This window comes from Alligator sinensis, unplaced genomic scaffold, assembly GCF_000455745.1.
Source record: "Alligator sinensis unplaced genomic scaffold, ASM45574v1 scaffold606_1, whole genome shotgun sequence".
In the NCBI taxonomy this organism is placed as follows: domain Eukaryota; kingdom Metazoa; phylum Chordata; order Crocodylia; family Alligatoridae; genus Alligator; species Alligator sinensis.
Window position 1 is genome coordinate 31443 of NW_005842472.1, and position 22616 is coordinate 54058.

The 22616-nt window shown below is 40.8% G+C and overlaps 1 protein-coding gene across 1 annotated transcript in view; it reads right to left on the reverse strand.

Moving 5' to 3' along the window:
* Nucleotides 1-12056: 12056 nt before the first annotated feature.
* LOC102384541 (slit homolog 3 protein-like) overlaps nucleotides 12057-22616 on the reverse strand; it is a 185408-nt gene continuing 174848 nt past the window's right edge. Inside the window, exon 6 of the mRNA XM_025212571.1 lies at nucleotides 12057-13160. Coding sequence (XP_025068356.1) covers nucleotides 13145-13160 — 16 coding nt within the window. The 3' untranslated portion in view covers nucleotides 12057-13144. The remainder of the gene's footprint in view (nucleotides 13161-22616) is intronic.

A 22616-nucleotide genomic window follows, 5' to 3' on the forward strand; every position in this document is an offset into this window, starting at 1 on the left:
TACTTCACAGTCAGGGCGGCTAGGATCTGGAACCGACTTGCAAGGGAAGTGGTGCTGGCTCCTACCCTGGGGGTCTTTAAGAAGCGGCTCGATGCCTACCTGCCTGGGGTCATTTGAGCCCAGTTTTCCTCCTGCCCAGGCAGGGGGTTGGACTTGAAGATCTACAAGGTCCCTTCTGACCCTACTTCTATGATTCTATGAACCCCCCGCCTCCAAAACTGGGCTAGTGCCCTGGTGGTGGCATGGGCCCATTGTAGGGCCACAGGAAGGGAAAGCAGTTTACTGCTATTAGCAGCAAATCTGCTCCCACTTCTCCTACACATGTAGATGCCTGCCCAGGAGCATTTACTCATGAGTAAACTGCTCCCAGATCTAATGGCCATGTGGACACACCCAGGTGGAAGCAAAGAGTTCTCTTGTTGGCATTTCTGATCTGGATGAATATGTTATTAAAATATATAATTAACAATCATATCTCACTCCATTCATATTAAGGATAGATAAGAAAAGTAAGGGTGCAGACATGCATAATACTGAGACTGTTATAATTTGAGTTTAAAACACATGCATCCAGATGTATAAGCCAAAATAGAATTTTTAAATCTTTCAGAACATTACTTTTGAAATATACTTGGTTAATCAGATATTGTTTTGAACCAGTCCTCCATGAACCACTTCAGCGTTATGTTCAGACACTAAGCTTTTTGTTACTACTGCTTGGTCAGTCTTCAACTGCAACCCATGCTGCACCACTCCACATCTCCCTCCATCACTGAGGGGCAACTGACTGCTCTCATACACCAACATTCTTCTGTTCTAGCATCTACTGTCTGCACTTGACCAAAGCACATAGCAACCTAGGCTGACAAGGGGGGAAGGCTGCCTGGACCCCTGTTTCTCTTTGTTGTCATGCATCAAGGCTACAGCTAGAGTCTCTTTCTAGAGTTTGATACCAAAGCTTTTCTACAGGGTATCCTTTGAAGGGGAGGCTGCTATTATATGCTTAAATCTTTAGTACCTATGTTGATTGCACCTTTCTAAAAAGATGTCCTGAAGGGCTGCAAGTATCACTTTTTTGTTATTAAGCCCAAGTGTCAATACGTAGCTGTTCTATACTGCTATATGGAAGACATTTCTAGAAAGGAATGGGAAGACAAGGTTCTTTGGATTAATCTAATATCTTTTATTAGCCCAACTTAAATAATTGGGAAAAAATTTTTTAGCAAGCTTTCTGGTTTAAAAACCCTTTGTCAGGATCAGGAAGTCTCTGCAGTTGGTGTGTGCTCTTCCTGGATGGAATGAATAATAAAGAAGCCAGAGGTTGGCTGGTATGCACACAAGACAGGCAGTCAGTGAAGATGTACCCGAAAGCCTCCTAATTTTTTTTTCCAACTATTTAAGTTGGTCTAATAAAAGATATCAGATTCTCTTACAGAACCTTGTCTGCCTATGTCCTTAGACCTACATGTCTACAACCTATACCCCTAGAAAGGAATGGTCTATATATGCATTACCTTCTTCTCTTTAAAGAACTAAGGCTCTGTTGAGTTCTACCACTGAAATGACACTCAGTATACAACTTCCTTAATTGATTCGTTCTTGCCTACTTTGAGTTTCCAGGGGAGTCATGAGATCTGTTTTTTGTTAGCTGTATTTAGCCTTCACCATAGTACACAACATCTGACTATTCTTTTACTATTTCCTTGAGTCTAGTCTAGTCTGAACACTGAAATGACAGTTTCATAACTTATTTCTCCAGCATCTAATTACAAAAATAATACTAGTTTTAATATAATGAACTTCATTAGGTTGTCCCACAACATACACTGCATTTAATTCACCTATAATACATGCTTTTTGATTCTTATTATTCTTAATTCTTATTATTAACACTGAAACATATAACATCTAATTCAGTGAATCATAATGTCCCTAAAGCACATATTTGTATGACCAGCAGATGAAATAATTTAAAAGATACACAATGGAAGAGGGTATTTTTCCCCCTAATTATTTTAGTGTCCAAAAAGTTAACAAGTAGAAGATACGCCCTATCTATATCATTGATTGGCTTAATTATTTAAACCAGGGGTTTTCAAACTTTTTTGATCATTGTACCCCCAAGGCAGCCAGATGCGGAGCAGTGTACCCCTAGCCACCAACAGGGGAGGGGGTGGCATGCAGGCAGACACAGAGCAGCAGCAGCCGCTGTGTGCGAGCTTCTCCCACCCCCTGCATCTGGCTGAGTGGGTGGCGCCTGCACAGCAGCACGGGGTGGTGCTCCATCCACACCTGCCCGTGCGTACCCCCTTGGTATTGTAAAGTACCCCAAGGGGTAGGCACACCCCCGGTTGACAATCCCTGATCTAAAGTATGAATTAACTATATACTTAAGTCACATTTTCCAATGTACTTTAGAATCTTTACCAAGATTTTTCAGGTAATAGTTTCTTATAACCAGAAGGAGCCTATTAAACTTACAATACATGTCACACATTTGTTAAACCAACTTAGTTTTGGATCAAAATAACTTTCTTTGTAACAAATGTCACATCTAGAAATTAATTAGAAATCAGTCTAACTTTGCAAATATGGTGGTTAAAAAGGAACAGTTCTTGTACACATCAACCCCAGCATTTCATAACAAGGTTGCAAAGTAGCTTGACCTAGCACATATTCCTAATAAAAAAAGCCATGCAATTAAGTAAAACCAACAGAAGCTGATTTATTATGGTTATAAATAGCTGTACTTGGTGCTTTACCAACACAAAATTCATAGTACTTGCCCTTAAAATTTTATGATGCATTTTTACTGTGTTTCTTTGCTATCCTTCTTTGGAAAAAGAAGTTTACATTATGAATTATACTAGAATAACTAACTTGAAATAGACAATTCACAATTTATCCCTAAAGCACAATACAAACCATGCCAAAATATGTTACCCTACCTTGCTTCCAACCCCATATCTGTGTTAACTCTACCTAGCAAAACTACCACAAAGAACATAGGAGTATTCAAAGGTCCTACCTATCTACCTTCCCCCCTGCCTCTCCCCTCCCATACTTACAGCAGTTCTTTAGTCTTCAGATAGTCGAGGCTCTCTCTACACACAGAAAGCCAGAACTTGAGGCATAGAAAGGTTTACTATAGAAATACTTTTCTGTTATATTAAACACTGCTAATATGCTTTTCTTACACCTGCTTAGTTGTGACACAAATAGGTAATGATGTTGTTCTTTAAAAGTTTTGATATTCACACTAGTTTAAATAGTCAGGCATTTCTTCACTAATCAGGGATTTTTTTAAGATTCCTATATAAATATCAGATTCTATGTACCAGCAGTGTACAAGGCCAGGCTGGGGCCATACTCAGTGCCCCACGCTAGAACAGGGGCAGAGTCTGCCAGTGTAGATCAAGGGTAATGGGCTGCAGGGGGGGGGGGGGGGGGGGGGGCAGAAAGCAAAGTTGGGAAGAAGACACTGAGGGAGTGGGGAGCAGAGCATGGAGGGAGGGGGAAGGGAGGAACAGAGGCTGGGGGGAGGGACACAAAAGTGAAAGGGCGTGGGGAAAGGAGGAGCAGGCAGGGGGCAGTGGTGGTAGAGGATCTGGCACAAACAGTGGGCAAGCTGCTTGATCCCCTCACCAACTTCCTACCCCCCTGCAGCAATGGGGGAGGTATGAATTAAAGATGGTTCACTAATAATTAGACTCTATACATGGAATATTTTAACAAATTTATAATGTTTTTATGTATAGAATCTAATTATTGGGGGGGTCATATTAAATTCAAGTAAATACAGTAGTTAACCATAGAAAAGACTCCCATCTGCACCTGGGATCTGCCTCCTATTGATTTAAACTCAAAACGATGCAAACAAAAATTTTCTATTAGTCTTTCTAAAAAAGTTTAGGAGGAAAAAGGAAATGAGACACAGAGATTACTTTTTTTTTAGCCAAATAATTTGGCTCATACTGAGGAGGAAAAGAAATACTGAATGAGCTCACTTTCAGAATTCCTTACCATTTCCCCCAAAATCAACATTCATTCTTACAAAAGATTTTTCACTGGCAGGGAGAAAAATACTTTTGCCTAATTTCATGCTCAAGTGAATATCATATTTTGAAAGCCTGTTTCAAACTTCCACTCCATTTTCATTCTGTTTAGGAGAGTTAAAATTAATAGACTATTTAAAAAGGCAAGAAGGAAAAGGAAAATTCTGTAGGAGGCCTGAGTTAATATATTCTACCTATGAAAATAGTGGCAGTTTGGAAAGAAGTTATAATATTCTCATTCTTGCTTTCCATTTCCTCACATTAATACAACCTTTTTTCACCCAGCCAGAAAAGGGCCTATTCCAGGGCTAGGCAACCTGTCATACATGCCAGTGTGTGGCAAACAAAGGCATTTTGCTTGGCACTTGCACCTTGGGATAGGGGCCAGGACTGTGCTGCCACAAGGATCAGGCCCCTCGCCGGTCCCCCTAGCACACCAACATTTTACAAGTTGAGGTTGCAGGTGTTTTTGCACTCTGCCCAAAAATTTTGCCAACCTATCCTTTTTAAAAGTTCAGGAAGAAAATCATATAATATAAAATGGGGAAAATTAAAAGAACAATTTATTTGTCAAATAGACAATATAATGCAGGGAATTAATGCAGTGTTGGATCTTCACTTTGTGCTAATGGACAAAAAACAGTATGAAGTTAGGATGGATACTTCTCAGTCATTATAAAGCCCTAGGATCCATTCAAGTCCTAATGGCTCTTAATTATGTTATTATTAAGGAGTCATATAAACCTTAGGTTGAACCTACATATAATATAAATCTCTCATCGATGAAACAGTAAGGATCTTTCTACTGAAACACCTGTGTAAAGCAACAAAGAACACCACATTTCCTACAGCTAAAAGATTAGAAAGCTATGATCTATCTTCCATTTTATAGCACACGCAGTTGCTAAAAATACTTAAAATAAAGAAAATAATTCCTATATTCTGGATACTGGGGTCTAACAATATATATTTTTAATTCTATAGCAGACAGTTTAAACAACCTCAATACCTCTTATCACACAGTATATTACAACTTAATAATTTATTTTAGTTTGAGGGTACAAGCTCTTAGTAAATACTTGAAACATTTAGTGACTTTACACATAATAGTTCTTTTGAAGGATATTTGTTTTTCTCTTCCTTACCAAAAATCATTTCAATTAATAAGACAAATATAGTAACATCCCTGAGAACTGTCAACATAGAGTAAATTAATTTTAAGCCTTAAGATAAGACTGTCATATTACATAAAAGGTTCAGTTAATTTGTAGTGTTCACTATTCGTAGGTCAATATTTACTAAACTATAATTGCAATCATTATTATTTATCCACTACTTAGAATAAGGAACAGCAGAAGTAAGCCTTGACAAGCACAGAATAATAAAATTCTGACCACTACAGTAGTAGTGGTGGTAGTAGTAGTGTAAAACCCAGTTATTCCCTAGGTTTAGGTTCCTTAACGTACCCCCCTTCCCTGCTCCCCCCATATGAGAGTCTGCAAACAAGATGGGCTGGGGGTACATATAGCTGCAGCAAATACCGAGGTAGATCCTTTTTTCATTCAGCAACCTACCACGAAGCAAGTAGGTTTCGAATCATTCAGATATGAAAGATCCAGGTTTGCCTGCAGTAGTAACTGAACAGTTGCAACACATTTAGACGAAACAATGTTCAAAACAGGAAGGATGTTGTTAGGAGGAAGGTGCTAATGGCTGCTGTGAAGTAGGTCTGTGAACAATCAGACCTACTTAAAGCTGACAGTATGATAAGTACTTTCCCTCAAGCTAAATCAAAGGAATAATTAAGCCCTTTCATCATGATATAATGTGAAACAATCAATCAAAGTCACTAATCAAAGTTGTGGGTCAAGGCTGATGCAAAGGTAAGTCCTGTGGGCCTTGAGGTTATTTGGCAAGGAATGCATGTCAGAAAGAAAGGCAAGCAGATTCCATATGAAGTGGTCATGAACGTGACCCATCCTTGAGAGAGAGCAGAAAGACAGTGCAACTTGGGGTACAGAACTAACAGGAAGGGTAATGGTTGTCAAGGTATTGCTTGAAGTTTGTATACATTGTGGTCAGTGAGACAGACTTTTGGTGTAGATTCTATGTACAGAAACGGGATAGCACTAAAGTAGTACCCAACTACTATCTTTTTAATTAATGCAACCCTGTAAGGTTGTGAAGGCTAAAATAGTTCAGGCCAAGGAACAATGACCTCTTTGGAATCAATACCTATAGACATAGAGTCAGCGTGGAGTGACAGAAAACTCTAGCTCTGTCACTAGCCTCCTCACATTCATTCCTATAAATTGTAAATGTTTGTTTAAAAGATATGCTAAATGCTCATTGGTTCCCTCTGACTACTCCAGTCAGAAGGACATTAAACTAATGAAAGGGGAAGGGGATCAAAGGGTACAAACTCTAGAGGGAGCCTGTTCCCTATAAGATTTGTTCACTTTTTACTGAGATGTAAGTCATCCAAACTGCATACACCTCTATATCTCCATAGAACAAACATCTAACAAAATCAGAACTCTGCATCTTACACCATGTACTTAATCAGCAGTTCACTTCCAGCATCTTCTCCCTTCTGTCTTCCTGTGTGGCTTGCAAGACAGGAACATCTCCTTACGTAGGAGATCAGACACTAGATGATTACAGTAGTTTTTCTTGGTCTTATCATCTATGAAAGGTTAAATAAATCAAACTTGGCCCCCACTCTATATTGGCTCAAAGTTCTTATCTTCAAAGAGCATTCTGGTCTGGACCTAGATTTTCTACAAAACTGCCTAAAGCCCAGGTTGAAGACTAGAGTCAACTACTTGACCACATGTGCACAGTAAAACTTTTCCCAAGTAAGCACTTGTATAGGATTGTTTGGATAGGGATGGTCCTGATCTGAGCAAGGGGCTAGACTAGGTGACCTCCTGAGCAACTTTCCAGCCCTTCTGTTCTATGATGCTATGACTGGAAACTGTAGAACAGTGCTTCTCAAACCTTTTAGACTCAAGACACCACCTCCATACATTTTTTGTATTTAGCAGCACCCCACTGTAAAAATTAATTTATTACAGCACTTAACTCCTCAGAGGTGCCAGCTGGGGGACAGGGATGCTGGAGAAAAGCAATCACTTACATCCTCACATAGAAACTGGGCAGGAGGGAAAAGTCAAGCACTTACCACCTCACATAGGGACCAGGTACGGATGAGGAATAAATGGTAATGTCCTCACACCCTTCATCCCACTTAAAATTGCCACAGCACCCCAACTGAGAATCACTGCTGTAGAATAAACTCAGAAGAGAATGAACATCAACCAAACTCACTATTTCCCCCTCCCAGTGCAATACTGGGTTTCTTTCATTTTACTTTCTTAAATGAATTATCACCTACACTTATATTTTTAAACAGAAAAAAAAGACTCCTAGCCCAAAGTACTTCACACATTTCTCCTCCTGAGGAGAAGGTAAGAAAAAGCAGTCATGTCAAGTTATAGTGCTTGGTATCTTACTGGAAGATGTTCAAATATTGGAGTTATGAACATAACTACAGTCATTATTTTGTCACATTATATACAGAAAAACTTGTTTTTATTGCTTGGCTCATTTTTCACAGACCTCACAATTTTATATTAGGAACAAATCACAATAAAGTAACTGTTACATTAAAGCTGTGATATCGGCCCTACTTCCACTACTCGTATGCATCACTGTAAATATACAGCAATATAAGCTGTGGAAAAATTCTCAAAGAACTTACACTTCAAATCAGACGGCCCCTTAAAACCAGAAGCACCACATTTAAAAAGGTCTTGGTATGTCTATGAATTAAGGAAATCAACTCTGGAGTGGCACCTGGAATAGTTATAAAATGGATTTAAAGTAAGGTGGACTTGAAAATACCATTCATGACAGACACAGCCTCAAAAGACTTAAATCAATGTAATATGAGCTACAGCTTCTTATATCATGGCTTATATCATGGCAACTACAGTAAGAGGCACAATAAAAGTGGCAGCCTAAAGCATAGGATCTACCTGTACAGAAAGCCAAAAAGAGGTAAGATAGAGTAGGATTAAATAGGGAAGTGATATTACTTATTTTTGAGGATTCACCCATAAAAAAGTCTGACAAATTTTGCATATCCATAGAAGTTGAATCTCTGCAGCCTCTGAGACTTGTACTGGTGAAATCCTACCAACATTAAGTTTCCATTCATTATATGGGCTTCCTGTGCTTCGTGGGAAGCAGAAGGAGCAGCATTAACCACTGAACTGGGTAGAGAAGAAGACTGATTTATGGGCTAAGGAGACTACTCCTAAGCTATGCCAAGCAGATCCTCAGTACATAGTTTTTATAGTGGCACAAAATTTTAACTTAATTTCACTGAAGTTAAATTCAATACATATAAAATTTAAATTCTATGTGGTCATTTCTAGGATTCCAATTGAAAATTACTGGTGCTTGATGCAAGAAATCATCTCCTCTTAGAGCTAAATGCCAAAGTACTAAGTGCTCAGGTGGCAAGAATATTAGCCAAACACTAAAATTTAATCACCAGCGATGAGCTACCCAACCAGGCATTCTAGAGGTAACTGCAATAAACCCTCTCTCATATCAAGGAAATGTTTTAAAATCATGCATTTAAAATATATAAGCAATTTGCTGTGTTTTCAGGTCAGCATGAACTTAGCTATGTACAAATCTTTGATATGTTTAATGTTGCTGCATGTTCAATGTTGTATATACAATGAACAAGTACGAAACAATCAAATTCAAACTCCAGCATTACAAATAATGGGTCCTCACCAATGCTTCTCCCCTGTAGTTATGGTATTATGTAAGTAAAAGCAGGCGGCCAATCCTGGTTTTCCCACTGATTCCAGAAAGCATTTTTTCACAGATTTCACAGAAACCATGACATGGCAATTTAGTAGGTTCCTACTTATAAAATACGCCCCCCTACCCCCGTCTTCTCTTCTCCATATTGAATAACCCCAGTTCTTCCCATTTTTTCTCTAATCATTTCTGTTGCTCTCTGCTGGACTCTTTCCAATTTATCTACATCTTCCTTGACATGCAATACCCCAAAGGGGATACTATACTCCAGATGAGACCTCACCAGTGTAGCATGCCATGGAAGAACCACTTCCTGTGACTTGTGAGACTATTATAATTTTTACCGGTATACTACTGGCTTTTCTTTCAGGTTTTTCTGTTCAATCCCATCCCCCAAGTCCATTAATGAATATGTGAAATTGTACTGAAATTCAGAGCAGAAGACCCCTGGGGAACCCCGATTCCCCCTTCAATGCCTCCTGCTAATTGAGAACTACTCTAAGGACAGTGATCTAACCAGTTATATACTTCTATATATAGTCTACATTACAGTACTTTCATCTAGACTGTATTTCCTTACCTCACTAATGAGACTGTCAAAAGCCTTACTGAACTCAAGGTATATCATTGAGTTTTATTGCCTCCACTGGTCTCCCCATCCTTAAAGCCCACTCCCTTGTCAAAGTAAATCAGGTTGGTTAAGTATGACTTTCTCCTGACAAACCCATGTTGATTGTTCCAGATCACTTTGCTTAGTGATGGATGCTTAGAAATATGATTCCTTGATGGCCTGCTTCATAATATTGAAGGTTTTCAAGTCAGACTGACCAAATACCCCATATCCTCTGCCACCTCTTTAAAAAAAAAATGGACGCTATGTTTTTCAGTCATCTCACTTGACCTCTACAACCATGTCCACACATGCAAGTACCTGCGCTTACAGCAGCTCAAATAGCAGTGGTGCAGATTTGAGCTGGGGCTTTTTGCCCCAGCACATGTGCTTGGACATGCACTTTGTTGTGAAGCAAATTGTGCCACTTGGAGCAAAATAACCCTGCCTGGCGCCTCCCAGATCTGTAGCCAGGGGGAGCTAGAGTCTGGGGCCAGCACCTGTGCTGTCCCTAGCAGTATAAAAAGCTACCCTGTCCTGGCCCCATCCATACAAAAAGCTGCCCTGGCAAGCAGCTCAGGGCTACTCGCTCTCAGGAGCTTCTGAGGCCTGGCCACTTAGTACCTGGGGACACTACCCCTTGTGCCAGCTGAACTGCTGCAGCAGCATCCCAAATCTATTTTTTAAAATACTCCAAAATCCATGTTTTTCCACAATTAAAACAAAAGAACACTATACACACACACACACACATATCAAGAGAGAGAGAGAGATCAGTTGGGCAATGCTTTATTGGTATATTTACAATGTTAAAGAAATGTGAAAGCCTATCATCCTGATAAAATAAATTCTAAATACCTGTGTTGATGCGTGCTTTTGGTTTGCTTCGCACATGATGGGTGTGTGATGGGGGGATGTGGTGTTTGCAGGAAGGGGGTAGGAAGGGGTGTGGGGGAAGGCGGGTGTGTGTGTGGAGGGATGTGGGTTGGTGTGTTGGTAGGTGTGGGGTGATTGCTAGGGGGACTGTGGGTATGGGGGACCTTGTGGGGGGGCTGCTCAGGAGGGGTGGGTCCCCTGGCCCCCACAGGGTGCAGCCCCGCCACACAGAACATGGAATGCCAGCTCCCCCCTGGAGGGCCACAGGGCCCCAGCCCCCCCCCACCCAGGGTCCCAGGCACTCTGGAGGGTCATAGCGCCCCTGCCTAGGGTCCCAGCTCCCCCTGGAGGGCCACAGCAGCACAGGGAACATTTTTTTGTTCCTGCATGTGCCTCTTGTCCCACCTCAAAGGGGTTTGAGATGTGGCAAGAGGCATATGCGCGCTTGTCTGAATGTGCCCTACAAGTTCTCAAAGATAATAGTCAACAATTTCCAACTACCTTAGACAGTTCTTTGAGTCCTGTAGGATACATCCATTCCAGTCCTGCAGATTTTAAACCAAACAGTTTGTCTAAGTAATCCCTAACCTTCTTTACTTACTCTATTAACTCCTTCCCTGTTCTTGCTGCTAACTATAACCATCATCTCATAAGCAACTTTATTTGTGAAGGTTGAAGTAAAAAAGGCTTTATGCTTTTCTGCAACATCCATTATGAAATTGTCCTTCCAATTCAACAAGAGATCTATACTTAGTTTGGTTTTCCTCATACTTCTAGCATACTTATAAAATGTGTTTCTTGCCTTTTACTTCACCAAACAAATCTGGCAGCTGATGGAACAGACTGTGGCTAAAAATGCCTGAGGGTGAATTGATTCAGTCTTTGCAGGTTAGTCTAAGCTGCAGAGATTAAACTGAGAAACAACTGAACAAACATTATGATTCAGAAAATGCAGCCAGATGCCTGCAGTGGCTCAGGCCAGAAGCCACGGGATGGTACAGCATTGCTCTCTGGCACATAGCCAGCATGGGCTGTGTTCAATTCCTATTCCTTTTGCCCCGAGGTCTCTGGGATCTGCAATCCAGAATTAGAACAGCAGGACTCTGCAGGTTTGCTCATCACTTCCTCTTCCTGCTACCTCTGGGATTTGTAGTCCAGTCACAGCCAGCAGTAAGTTTAGCAGGGCAGGGTAGCTCTGTACTCAGGGGAAGGTGAGGTTTAAACCCCTTGCTAGCCCCGGACCCCAGCTGGGGTTTGCCTGGGGCGGGGGGTGCAGTCCCTGCCTTACCCTCTCCCCCATGCCTTCTCTGCTGAAGCAGACAGCCCAGCCCAGCCCAGCCCAGGGATGGAAAGCATGCTGGGACGCTGGAGGACTATAATTTAACTTGAACCAGGAAGGGGCCTGGAACAGAAGTTTCATAAACTGGTTTGACACAAATCAGTTAAGTCTGTTACTTCATTCAACCGGGTTTATCTTAAACTAGTTTCAGACATTTTGAAACTGGTTTATGTGCACTGAACGTCTGTTCTGTTACAGGTTTAAACCAGTTTCTGATGACTTAAACCGCTTTATGTGCAACTTCTGTCCCTAACCTATATGTATGAGAGTGTGTATGTGGGGATGGGGAAAGAGAGAGGTTCCTTTGTTTTGTTTTTTTTACTTAAACCTTTATTATACAAATACTCAAAAAGCTGTGAAAGTGCAAAGATATGCTGCCCTCCCCAGGGGCTGAGCATGAAACTCTTGTTAGTGACCAAAACAAAAAACTCATCATGTCAACAGAGAGTGAAACTTCCTCCCTCATGCCCCTTGTGCGATTATACGTGTAGCACCAGTTGTCCATCTTCTACTCTGCAGAGGATCCATTGCAACACAAACTGGTCCATGTTTTTTTTGCAAAGTGAAGTGCCCAAATTCAAATGTCACATGCACCTGGACCAGAAAGCAGAAGAGTTGGAGGACATCTGGGGCTAGCAATGGGTTTAAACCCTGAGAACCAGTTTCTGCAGATTTTCAAAGTCAGCATCTTGACCTGTCCCAGAAGGAAATTGGCCAGGCAGATCATGCTACCCTTGGCTGCTTAGTATAGAATTGAGAAGATGTACACAGTCTTAGAGAAGTCCAAGTCCAGCGTGCTAAAGAGAATGCTGATGGCAGCAAAGATTGACTAAAGCTGGGGCAGTTCAGAAAGGTTTGATTTGGTGTTGCTGCCACTACGTGCTGCCTCCAAGTCACATCAGAGTGGGTGGCAAAGGTTGCCTGCACTTTGACTGTCCACATGTACAGACAGGATCTCAAGGCAGATTGGGGAGAGAGAGCAGAGTGCTGTCCACAGTTAGAGAAACAGGTAGAGATAGAGAGCGTCTGTCTAGCAAGCTGCCATCAGGGAGGGCTTGTTGTGTATGGCGGTAGTCTTCTAGGAGAGCAAGCACATTTGCAGAAAGGGCAATTTTCATGTCACCCAAGAGGCATGCAGCTAAATGGACTGCCCAACAGTCAGGTCAAACAAGCTAAGATGAAGAGGTGAGTCAGCTTGATTATGTGCAACCTGACCAAGGAAGCAGTGAAGCTCCATGCCCCTTGCTGCAAGGCTAAGTTATGAACCAGGCACTCCTGCATCACCTCTGGAAATGGCAGGCTCCGGCCCAGGGGTCTCTGTTGGAGGTATGCCTGCCAGGCCTGGGTGAGGCTGCAGCAGAAGGGCAGCAGAGCATCCCAGCTGAGGTGATGGGGATCCAACAGGAACAGTTCCGATCGAGGCTAAGGTTCCCCCCACCTAATGCAGAAAAACAAAGGTCAGCTGTTCCCAGGGGAGGCATTCCCCAGACAGAAACAAAAAGAACATACACCCCTCTAATGAAAACATGTAAGAGGAGGGAAGGTTTTTCAGGTAACCATGATACCTAAATTATGCATCATGCAAATGAAACCAATTATTATAGACTGTAAGGAACTGCTTCTCAAAGTTACAATACCATGAAGAAAATGGAATTTCCAATAAAAAGCAACTACCTTGATACAATAGCCCAGGGGTGGGCAAAATGTGGCCTGTGGGCCGGATGAGGCCCACCAGGCCATTCTATGTGGGCCTCATGCGGCCCCCTAAAAATTTTAGAAAATTAATATTTATCTTCCCCTGGCTACCTGTCATGCGGCCCTTGATGGCTTGCCAAAACTCAGTAAGCAGCCCTCTGCCCGAAATAATTGTCCACCCCTGCAATAGCCTAATGACAGTAAGATAATTAACAGGGTATATACACTTACTTTATCCATCATGCAATGTATGTTTGAGTAGATATCTGAAAACATTTACTAGTTTACCTGCACATATCTATTCACAAACACACACACAAAACAGTCCTTGCAACAAAACATTGTGAAAGATTCATCGGTAAAAAAAAAAAAAGGTGGATCCTAATCGAGTATTTTCTCATTTTCACACTAAATGTATTCATATTAAATGTACTTTAGATAAATCTCAGCTGCCTGAAGCATACATTTAAGATGTTTGGTCCATTATTACATCAGTAGCTAAAAGGAAGTAGACACGTTCCCTTTATTGTTCTGTTACCAATAAGACAATTGGCAGATTTTTTTTACTTCCCACTCTGTACGCTTGTTTGCTAAGCAAAACTTCTTTCATGAAGTTTAAATACTACAACATCCAGGGATACATATGTATCCAGTGTTCAGTCATGAGTATTGCATTCATTTTCTGCCAAAACTTAGTTCTTGTACTGTATTTTAGGGAAATGCCAAATTACGTTTCAAAGATGGCCATAATATAGAGCAGTGGTTTATTCCACTAAATTATAGCCTCAATATGCCAGAAATATTCTTTTTCCTCTAACTACCCTTGGTTGGTGACTGAACAATAAAGGGAACAAACGATCAATGTTTGCAGCTCTTTTTGTGTGTGTGGTTTCTGAACAGAAGGGAGCTTGGTTTCTTGCCTAACAACCTGGGGAGGAGACTGAAAACAGACGAACATCTCCCAGATGTACAGACATAGCTCTGATTAAGCCACTGACATGACAACTGGTATCTCTTCACTCCTGGCACTCTTTAAAAGAGAACAATATGGCAGTTTTCCAGTCTAATTCTCCCAATTAAGCAGTTAGTGAAACATTATCCATCCTAGGAGGTTGTTGATGAAATAAATAGAGGGGTTAATTCACTGCATTAAGAACTTTATTAGTATTGTCTATTTTGACATTCGCTGTACTGGATGGGCCAGTGTGTATGCGCTGTGCTATCCTAAGTAGGGAAAACCTTTTCACCTGGAAATGAGAAATGATACCTTTATCAACACTCACCATGGGGTGCTACAAAGAGTTTCATGGCTCTTTTACTCAGCAAATATTTTGTGACCCGTTTTATTCTATTAATTTAAATTTAATCACATAATTTCTTTCAGTTTGTTTGGGGGTTTGTTTGTTTTTTAGTAACCAAAGTTCAACTATATTTTCCACACTGGTATAGCCAAAAACAAACAAATAAACTGAAAAGGTATTCATCAATGGAGTCAAGGTAGCACTCAAAACCCTCCAAGATGATCTCTGGGATTCACCAGAAGTGTTTCATAACTGTTTTGTGTTAACTCTTATGCACCACTGACTATAGAATTAATTATTTATTTTGTATTTTCTTAGTGAAGTGTCCAAATAACTGGCAGAGCAACCAGAGTATATGCAGTTATAAACAAAAAGACAATGCACAGATTACACTGCCAAGTAAGACTGCTCTGTTTTTTATAAGGGGTTCAAAAAGTTCTTACAAGAAACATCTGTCTCTTTTCCCTCTAACAAACAAAATCTTTTTAGCGCTTGTCCTGCATAATGTTCATATGAGTATATGGATCATTTTTATGTGTTCAAATAAAATGCACAAAGAATCAGAAGTCTGAGAAAAGCTTGAGAATAGTCAGTTTTCATTTGAGAAGAAGAACAAGCTGTAGGCAGGGACAGTAAAATTCACTTAATTAGCAAGATGCCCTTTAACTGAGATGCCAAGTTTTCTGCATTTCTAGTAAAGAACATGAATAAACAGCATACCCAGTAAATTGTAAGTGACATGCCTGGCATCCTCTGCAAGCCTATCAACACATGTGAAATAATATGTGCCAGCATAAACCTCCCACTCTGTGTCATTTCAGTGCTGTATTCAGAATGTCTTAATATTTCATTTTAAATCTTCAAATGGAACTGTTTAAAAATTGAGCAATTCAGAATTGGTCTACCATCCATATGACTCTGGAGCAAGTGAGCAAGGAATGGAGAATTACCATCTCCCCCATATATGATCCAACAAAAGTAATGCACCCAAATGCAGAAACAAGTGCACCTACAGGGAGGAACTTTCCCAGGAAATAGGAAAAGAATTATGTTTGAACCCAAGTTCCTTCTTGGAATTAGTCTTAGTATAGCCTTTTATCTCCGAATATTTTAAAATAAGGAACCCTGTGTTTTAAACTTTTCGGCCACATCCAGACAAGTGCGGTCACGTGCTATGTGGCACTGCAGACCCATCTCCAGTGCCACACACTGCACATTCAGTTATTTTCTGCCCTGCAGGGTAGCAGTGCAAGGGAGGGAGGGGGCACTGACCCCAGGATCTAACACATACAAAAAAAAAGTGGGGCAGCACGCACTGCCCAAAAACAGAGCCTGGCCAGGTAGAGATGCACTTCAGCTGCTGGCCAGGCTCCAAGCAGCAGGATCACCACAGCTGCAGCTCCCCAAAATCCCCAAGACTCCAGCTAAGGCTACTGGAACCAGTACAGTTGCTGGCCCCAGCCTCCCCTACCCCACCCAAAGTAATCTGCTGCACACAAGAGGGACAAGGTGTGCCACTACTTTTTGTCCCTGGGGAAATAAATGTCCATGCTCACATGGGTACAGCCTTGGAGTTCTGCATGTAAAGTCTTTGCTGTAATTCAGTTTAATACGTGTATATGAAAAAAAAAAGATTGTTACACATGATTTAACTAAAGAAAAGGACCATTTTCCCATTTCTAGACAACGAGCTCATAGCCTTCTCTGGAATGTTAAAAAACAAAAAAAAAAAGCAAAGAACAACCCCCCCACCAAAAAAAACCAAACCCCAAAAGCCTCCCTCACTTCATTTTTGATCACATTGTTCAGGAAACCTCATGCTTTTGACATTTACAAGCCTATTTTGGATACTTAAGAACATTCAATAAAATTTAAATAAAACTTCCATATGCTAGAAAACGTGTGATGTTGGCCTGTCTTTATTTCCACTACAACCTATCATGAACAGATCCATAAACGACGTGTGCCCCCGCTTATGAAACACAAATAGATGTTGGTGGTGACAACCAGCGTTCCACCTAAGCTGTGTGGCCACACAGGCACTTCTGGCAGCACGACATGAGCGTGGCTGTGCACGCCACACAGCTTAGAGGTAACGCTGGTGTCAACCAACACCTGGGGGTGACAATTGACAACTGACCAGAGGATGAATATGAGCTGCTGATGTGATGAAGTTGCCAACAGAGCAAGCAGAACTCTGGCGTGCATCTAATGTGTCACCAATAGATCCAGAGAGGTGCTCCTCCCCCTCTAATCAGCGTTGGTAAGGCCACAGATGGAGTACTGTATCCAGTTCTGGGCATCACACTTCAAGAAAGATGTGGACAAGCTCGAAAGGGTGCAGAGAAGGGCCACCCGCATGATCAAGGGCCTGAGGGATAGGGCTTATGAGAAGAAAGTTCAGGATCTGGGCTTGTTCAGTTTGAGTAAAAAAAGGCTGAGGGGTGACTTGATAGTCACCTACAAATATGTCAAGGGACAACACCAGTATCTGGGACAGCAACTTTTCAGAGAAGTTTCCCCTGGGAGGACAAGGACCAATGGGCACAAGCTACTTGGGGAAAAGTTTAGGCTAGACATACAGAGAAACTTCTTTTCTGTATGGGAAACCAAAATCTGGAACACACTTCCAGCAGAGGTGGTGCAGTCATCATCCCTGGTGGTGTTCAAGAGGAGGCTGGACAAGCACCTCGCTGAGCTCATTTGAGACCAATTACCTCCTGCCCATGGCAGGGGACCATGGGCTTACAGGTTCCTTCTGATCCTTCTTTCTATGATTTCTATGATTCTGTGTTTTCTGACGGCTGTGCGGAAATTTAGCAACATGATGACTAACTGAAGAGCAACCAAAAAACAACTCAAATTGACAATCAAGTGTAATGGACATCTCTCATATAAGTCAGATATGTGGATCAATATTTGTTCAAAGTATAGGGACAACTTGAATAGACAGAACTCTCACTATCTGGGAACAAGAACTTACTTAACACTTTCTCCTATTTAACACTTGTTTAACAAATCATTTTTCCTGTGTTTGAATTTTTAACTCCCCAGAAAATATTACAGACTAATTTTGCCAAGAAAGCTTATGCCTAAGTGAACATGATTTTCTAGTGACTCAAACTCTTTCTATTATGCATGGGCACACACAATAGATAGAGCAATGCCTTCTAAGATACACACATAATTTGGTGAATCTTTAAAAATATAATAGCTGGCTATTATATAGGTAGGGTGACCATATGTCCCAGTTTGGCTAGGATATTGCAGGATTCCATAGCCTGGTCCCAGCCAGTTGGTCATAAGTCCCAGGCCAGAGTCTGGTTGGGAGATGGGAGTGACACGATATGCTAGGCAGGTGGCTGGGCATGTATCATTGTTCCTGCGTGGGGCAAGAATATGCCATGTGGGGAAAAGGTGGTGTATGCTCTAGTCTGCCCACCTTGATTCCGCACAGGAGCAGTGGTGCTTAAGGTTTCTCACGTGATAATACTCTTTATCTTGCTCCCACCATAACAGACTAAATATTGAGCCTGATTTTTGCACGTGTTGAGTGCCTACAACTCCATTTGAGTCAAAGCACTTGCTGAGGGCAAAATAGCATATTGTTATACCCTCCAATTCATCCTGGGCGTCTACCTATTACCTTTCAAGTTAAGATAACACTTCTGAAAGGTGTTAGGCAGACAGGTCCAGAATCTGAGTTCCTTGTACAAACCAACAGGACACCAATACCTCTTTAGACCATCTCAAAACTATGTTAGTCAGGCCCTAAATAACATGCATTAACCCTGGAGGAAAACACCTGAGACCAAAATGCGCCCCCCCAACCCTATCTAGGCACCCCCCACTCCCTTGCCTGTTCTCCATGTCCTTAGAACCTCTGCTGGGATAGCCAAGAGAGGTAGTAACTAGGAACAGTAGCTTAATCAGAGATAGACTTATTTAAAAACCAAATCCAAGCATCTCTAATCCTTGAAAATGCACATCTCTAATCCAAACCTGAATTTGTCATCTCTAGATTTTAGGCTTCCCATTAGCACTGACATCAATGAGTTATTTTATATAAGAATATTTCTTCTAGATTCTTTTTTAGTTTGTCACATACAATTTTTACTTAAAAGGTGTTTCTAAAATGTGATGCAGCTGATCATTTACAGACCCACAACATAAGAGACTAAAATTAAGTAATTTCCAAAATAGAAGATTTACTTTGTGGCCCTTCAATATTAGGTTTCAGTTGGTCACCAAACCAGCATTTCCAAACTAAGATGACAGTTTTTTGAACAGTAAGGCTTTAAGAGAGATTTTAGACTCTCTACTGTAAGTTACAGTCCTGAATTTTAGAAAATATTTATATTTTCTAGAAACAGAAATAAAATAAATAAATAAATATCTAACATTTATGATTTTACTTGCACTTAAAAAAAAGGTAAAAGCTCACCTAAAGCATACCAGTAGATATGCTCTGACAACTTCCAGGTGTTGATGTCTGTTGGTTATGTAACTTAGGTATAGATGAGAGAGAAATATGCAATTCTAAATTCTAATTACATTTAAACTTTTGCAAAATTTAATGTACACAAACCTCTGCTTTTTGTTTGCTTCCAAAACAACACTAACAATATATTACAAAATGTTGTTTTGATGTTCAATGGCCATTCACCTGACAGGCTGATGGATCTGCAGAGACAAGTGGTCAGTGAATAAAGACCACTTAAGTGAAGATTTACTCAGGCAATGTGTACATACAAATTGAGTTTACGTTACTAAGAATATTTTACTTTTCAATCTAAGGTAGAAGCCAGCAAGAATGAACTCTTGACTTTTCTTCACCTATATGATGAATTTGCTTCCTAAAAGCACACCTACCTTGAAGTGAAAAAGTAACTTCAGCAAGTGAGGGCATTATTACAACATTCGTTTGTGCTGACATCCCAATGGCAGAATTTACCACCATCTCTAATTAGTGGTATATCCCATTTTCTTATTGATTTTAAGTTCCTGATTAGAATGGCTGTGGAATGCTCTGCCAAACAATATTACATCTGAAGTTAGTTTTATTTTGGGTTATACTGTTATTCATTTTCAGATACACAGATCCTTTTAAATAGAATATAAAATGAAGGCTGTCAGAAGTATAATTTTGTGTACAATCAGATTGTATTACATGCTTTGATTACAAAAACAGAGGTCTCAAACCACAATCTTGCATGCTGAACTCACACTGCTTATTTTGTTGCTCTTTAAACTGTCATTATTCCAACCACCAAAATTAAAACAAGACTGTCTCAGAAAGAGTTTGGTGTAGTATTTTTGGAAGCTTCCATTCTTCAGACTTATAGACATACACTCTTACACAGACTCATGGAAATACATTGCTATTGTTGCCTTTATAATAGGACTCACAGTATAAGTCACAGCAGTGCACCCACTTGTACAGTACAATGTTACTCCCATTATCTTCCTAAGCATACTGAATCTGTTACACTATTCCTTTGACTTGCATGTTTTTCAGAGATGTGCCATCAGGAGTGCTGAGTTTTTAACAAAAAATTCTTAACCAACATAGGCTTAGAAGTGGGTTATAAACCAGATGACTCTTTAGGGATTATAAAACACTAGGAACTTTAAAAGCCTTTCCATTTTTAGTGTGAACTATGGAAGAAGTAAGATATCATGCAACACAGTCTGTGTGCCAGAGCAGAAAATGTAAGTAACTATATAGTGAAAGTATATAAACTGCACCCACAGATCTGACCAGGGTTAACTCTGCCATTTTACAGATGGGGTCCCTGCTTTAGTGCCTTTTTCACCAGTCAGCACAAAGCTGAAGATGAAACTGCTTGCTCCACCCAAAAACAACCCGAGAGTGCGATTTGCACAAGGTTTCTAATCCTAAGAATCCTCAACAACTGCATTCTTTCCATACCAGTTTATCACATGGTAAAATTAAGCCTAGAACCAGTTTCTGAAGTCCACCGAGTGTATACCTCCTGCTTTCCCATTACTTGAGCAGCATAAACTAAAATTCTAACATATTTGGATGTGCACACAAAACTACAGATACTTCCAATTAACTGGCTAATCACTGCCAAGAAAAGTTATGCTGAAAACAAACACTTACATGTGATTTAATTTAGTATGAATTTCTTTAATGCTGGGTTTTTTTTTAAAGGCATTTCTGAAAAATGCAATTTTCAAAGCACTATTTTCAATGATCTTCTGAAAAATAGTTCACAGTTAACCTTTATATTTATAAATCAGTTCAGCTGGAAGAATAGCACAGTTGTGCTAAGGATAAAATATAGCTCTGAGAGGCAACAATCTTAGTTCTGGAATAGTAGGTTTTAATGTCAAATACCCAAATCATAGCAACTGAGATGCTTACATTTGCAGAGGAAAGACATAGTGGCTAACCATATTTAAACAAAAAGAAACCATTTAAGATGGGTAATTAGCGGAACTGTGTGGAGAACCTGGTAGTCCCTCTCCGGTTTTAGAACTCCCTGTCACCCATGAGGCCCACTGAAGCTGAAGCTTGGACATCTTTCAGAAACCCTTTCAATTTGTACAGGTATTTAGCAAGCCAGGCTAAACTGGGTTAGTGTTTAAGCAGCTTTTGTTTTTATATTTTATTCCACCGGCATGCCAAAATATATATATATAAGAAATAGTCATTCCCTTTTTCAACAGATTTCAGTGTTGCAAAACGTGGCTCATTTTCAAGTCAGAATGACATTTGAAAATTTTGGGAAAAAAATTCAAAATTCTTCAGTAGAAAAGTTTTGCACAAAATTGTTTTAGGATTAAACATAACTCAGTTTTTTCAATGTAATTGTTTCATTTTTTGAGGAAAGAGCCCAACTTGCAGAGGACAGAAGAAACTCAGGAAGAATCCTGCATCATATTCAGGATTTTGTGATATGAACTTCAAATGTGGTAAGTGCAGAAAGGACTGTCACTGAAGAACTGGGCTCTACATAGGGTGACGATACATTCCAATTTTGGGTCCCCTACTATAGAAAGGATTTGGAGAAATTGGAGAAAGTCCAGAGGAGGGTAACAAAAATGGTTTGGGGGCTGGGGCACATGACTTCTGAGGAGAGGCTGAGGGAACTGGGCTTACTTAGTCTGCAGAAGAGAAGACGGAGGGGGATTTGATAAAAGCCTTTAAATACCTGAAGGGTGGTTCCAAAGAGGATGGAGATAGACTGTTCTCAGTGGGGACGTGACAAAACAAATAGCAACGGTTTTAAGTTGCAGCAAGGGAGGTTTCAGCTGGATGTTAGAAAAAACTTTCTAACTAGGAGGTGGGGGGGGGGTGATGAAACACTGGAAGAGGTTACTTGACAAAGCCCTGGTTGGAATGATCTACCTGGGATGGTCCTGCTTTGAGCCGGGGGTTGGACTAGATGACCTGAGATTTCTTCCAACCCTAATTATTTTCTATAATTCTATGATTCCCACAGCTGCCTAAATAGTAATATCAGAACCACACCGCACTGCCTCACAGCATTGCCTGCCTGCAGCAGCACTGCTGACTTGAGAGGCACCGAGGGGCACTGTGTCCTGGATTTTACATTGTCCCATATGGTCACTCTAGCTCTACAGCCACATTCACAGATGTTCAGTGAGCTGAGGCCTATTCAAAAAGCCTGAACCTGAATTGATTCAATCTTTGCAGGTTACTCTAACCTGACTAGGCTGAACTGGTTTAAAACTGGACAGACATTCTCTCTGGACTGCCTTGAAGTGGCTCAGGCTAGAAGCCAGGGGGTGCCAGAGCAGCCCTGCCTTCCCTTGTGCAGGGAGCTGATCAGAGGAGGGCATGACCAGGGCCCAGTGGGACCCTCTCATTAGGAAGGTCTACTTGCACTGTCCCAGGCTTTTCCCCG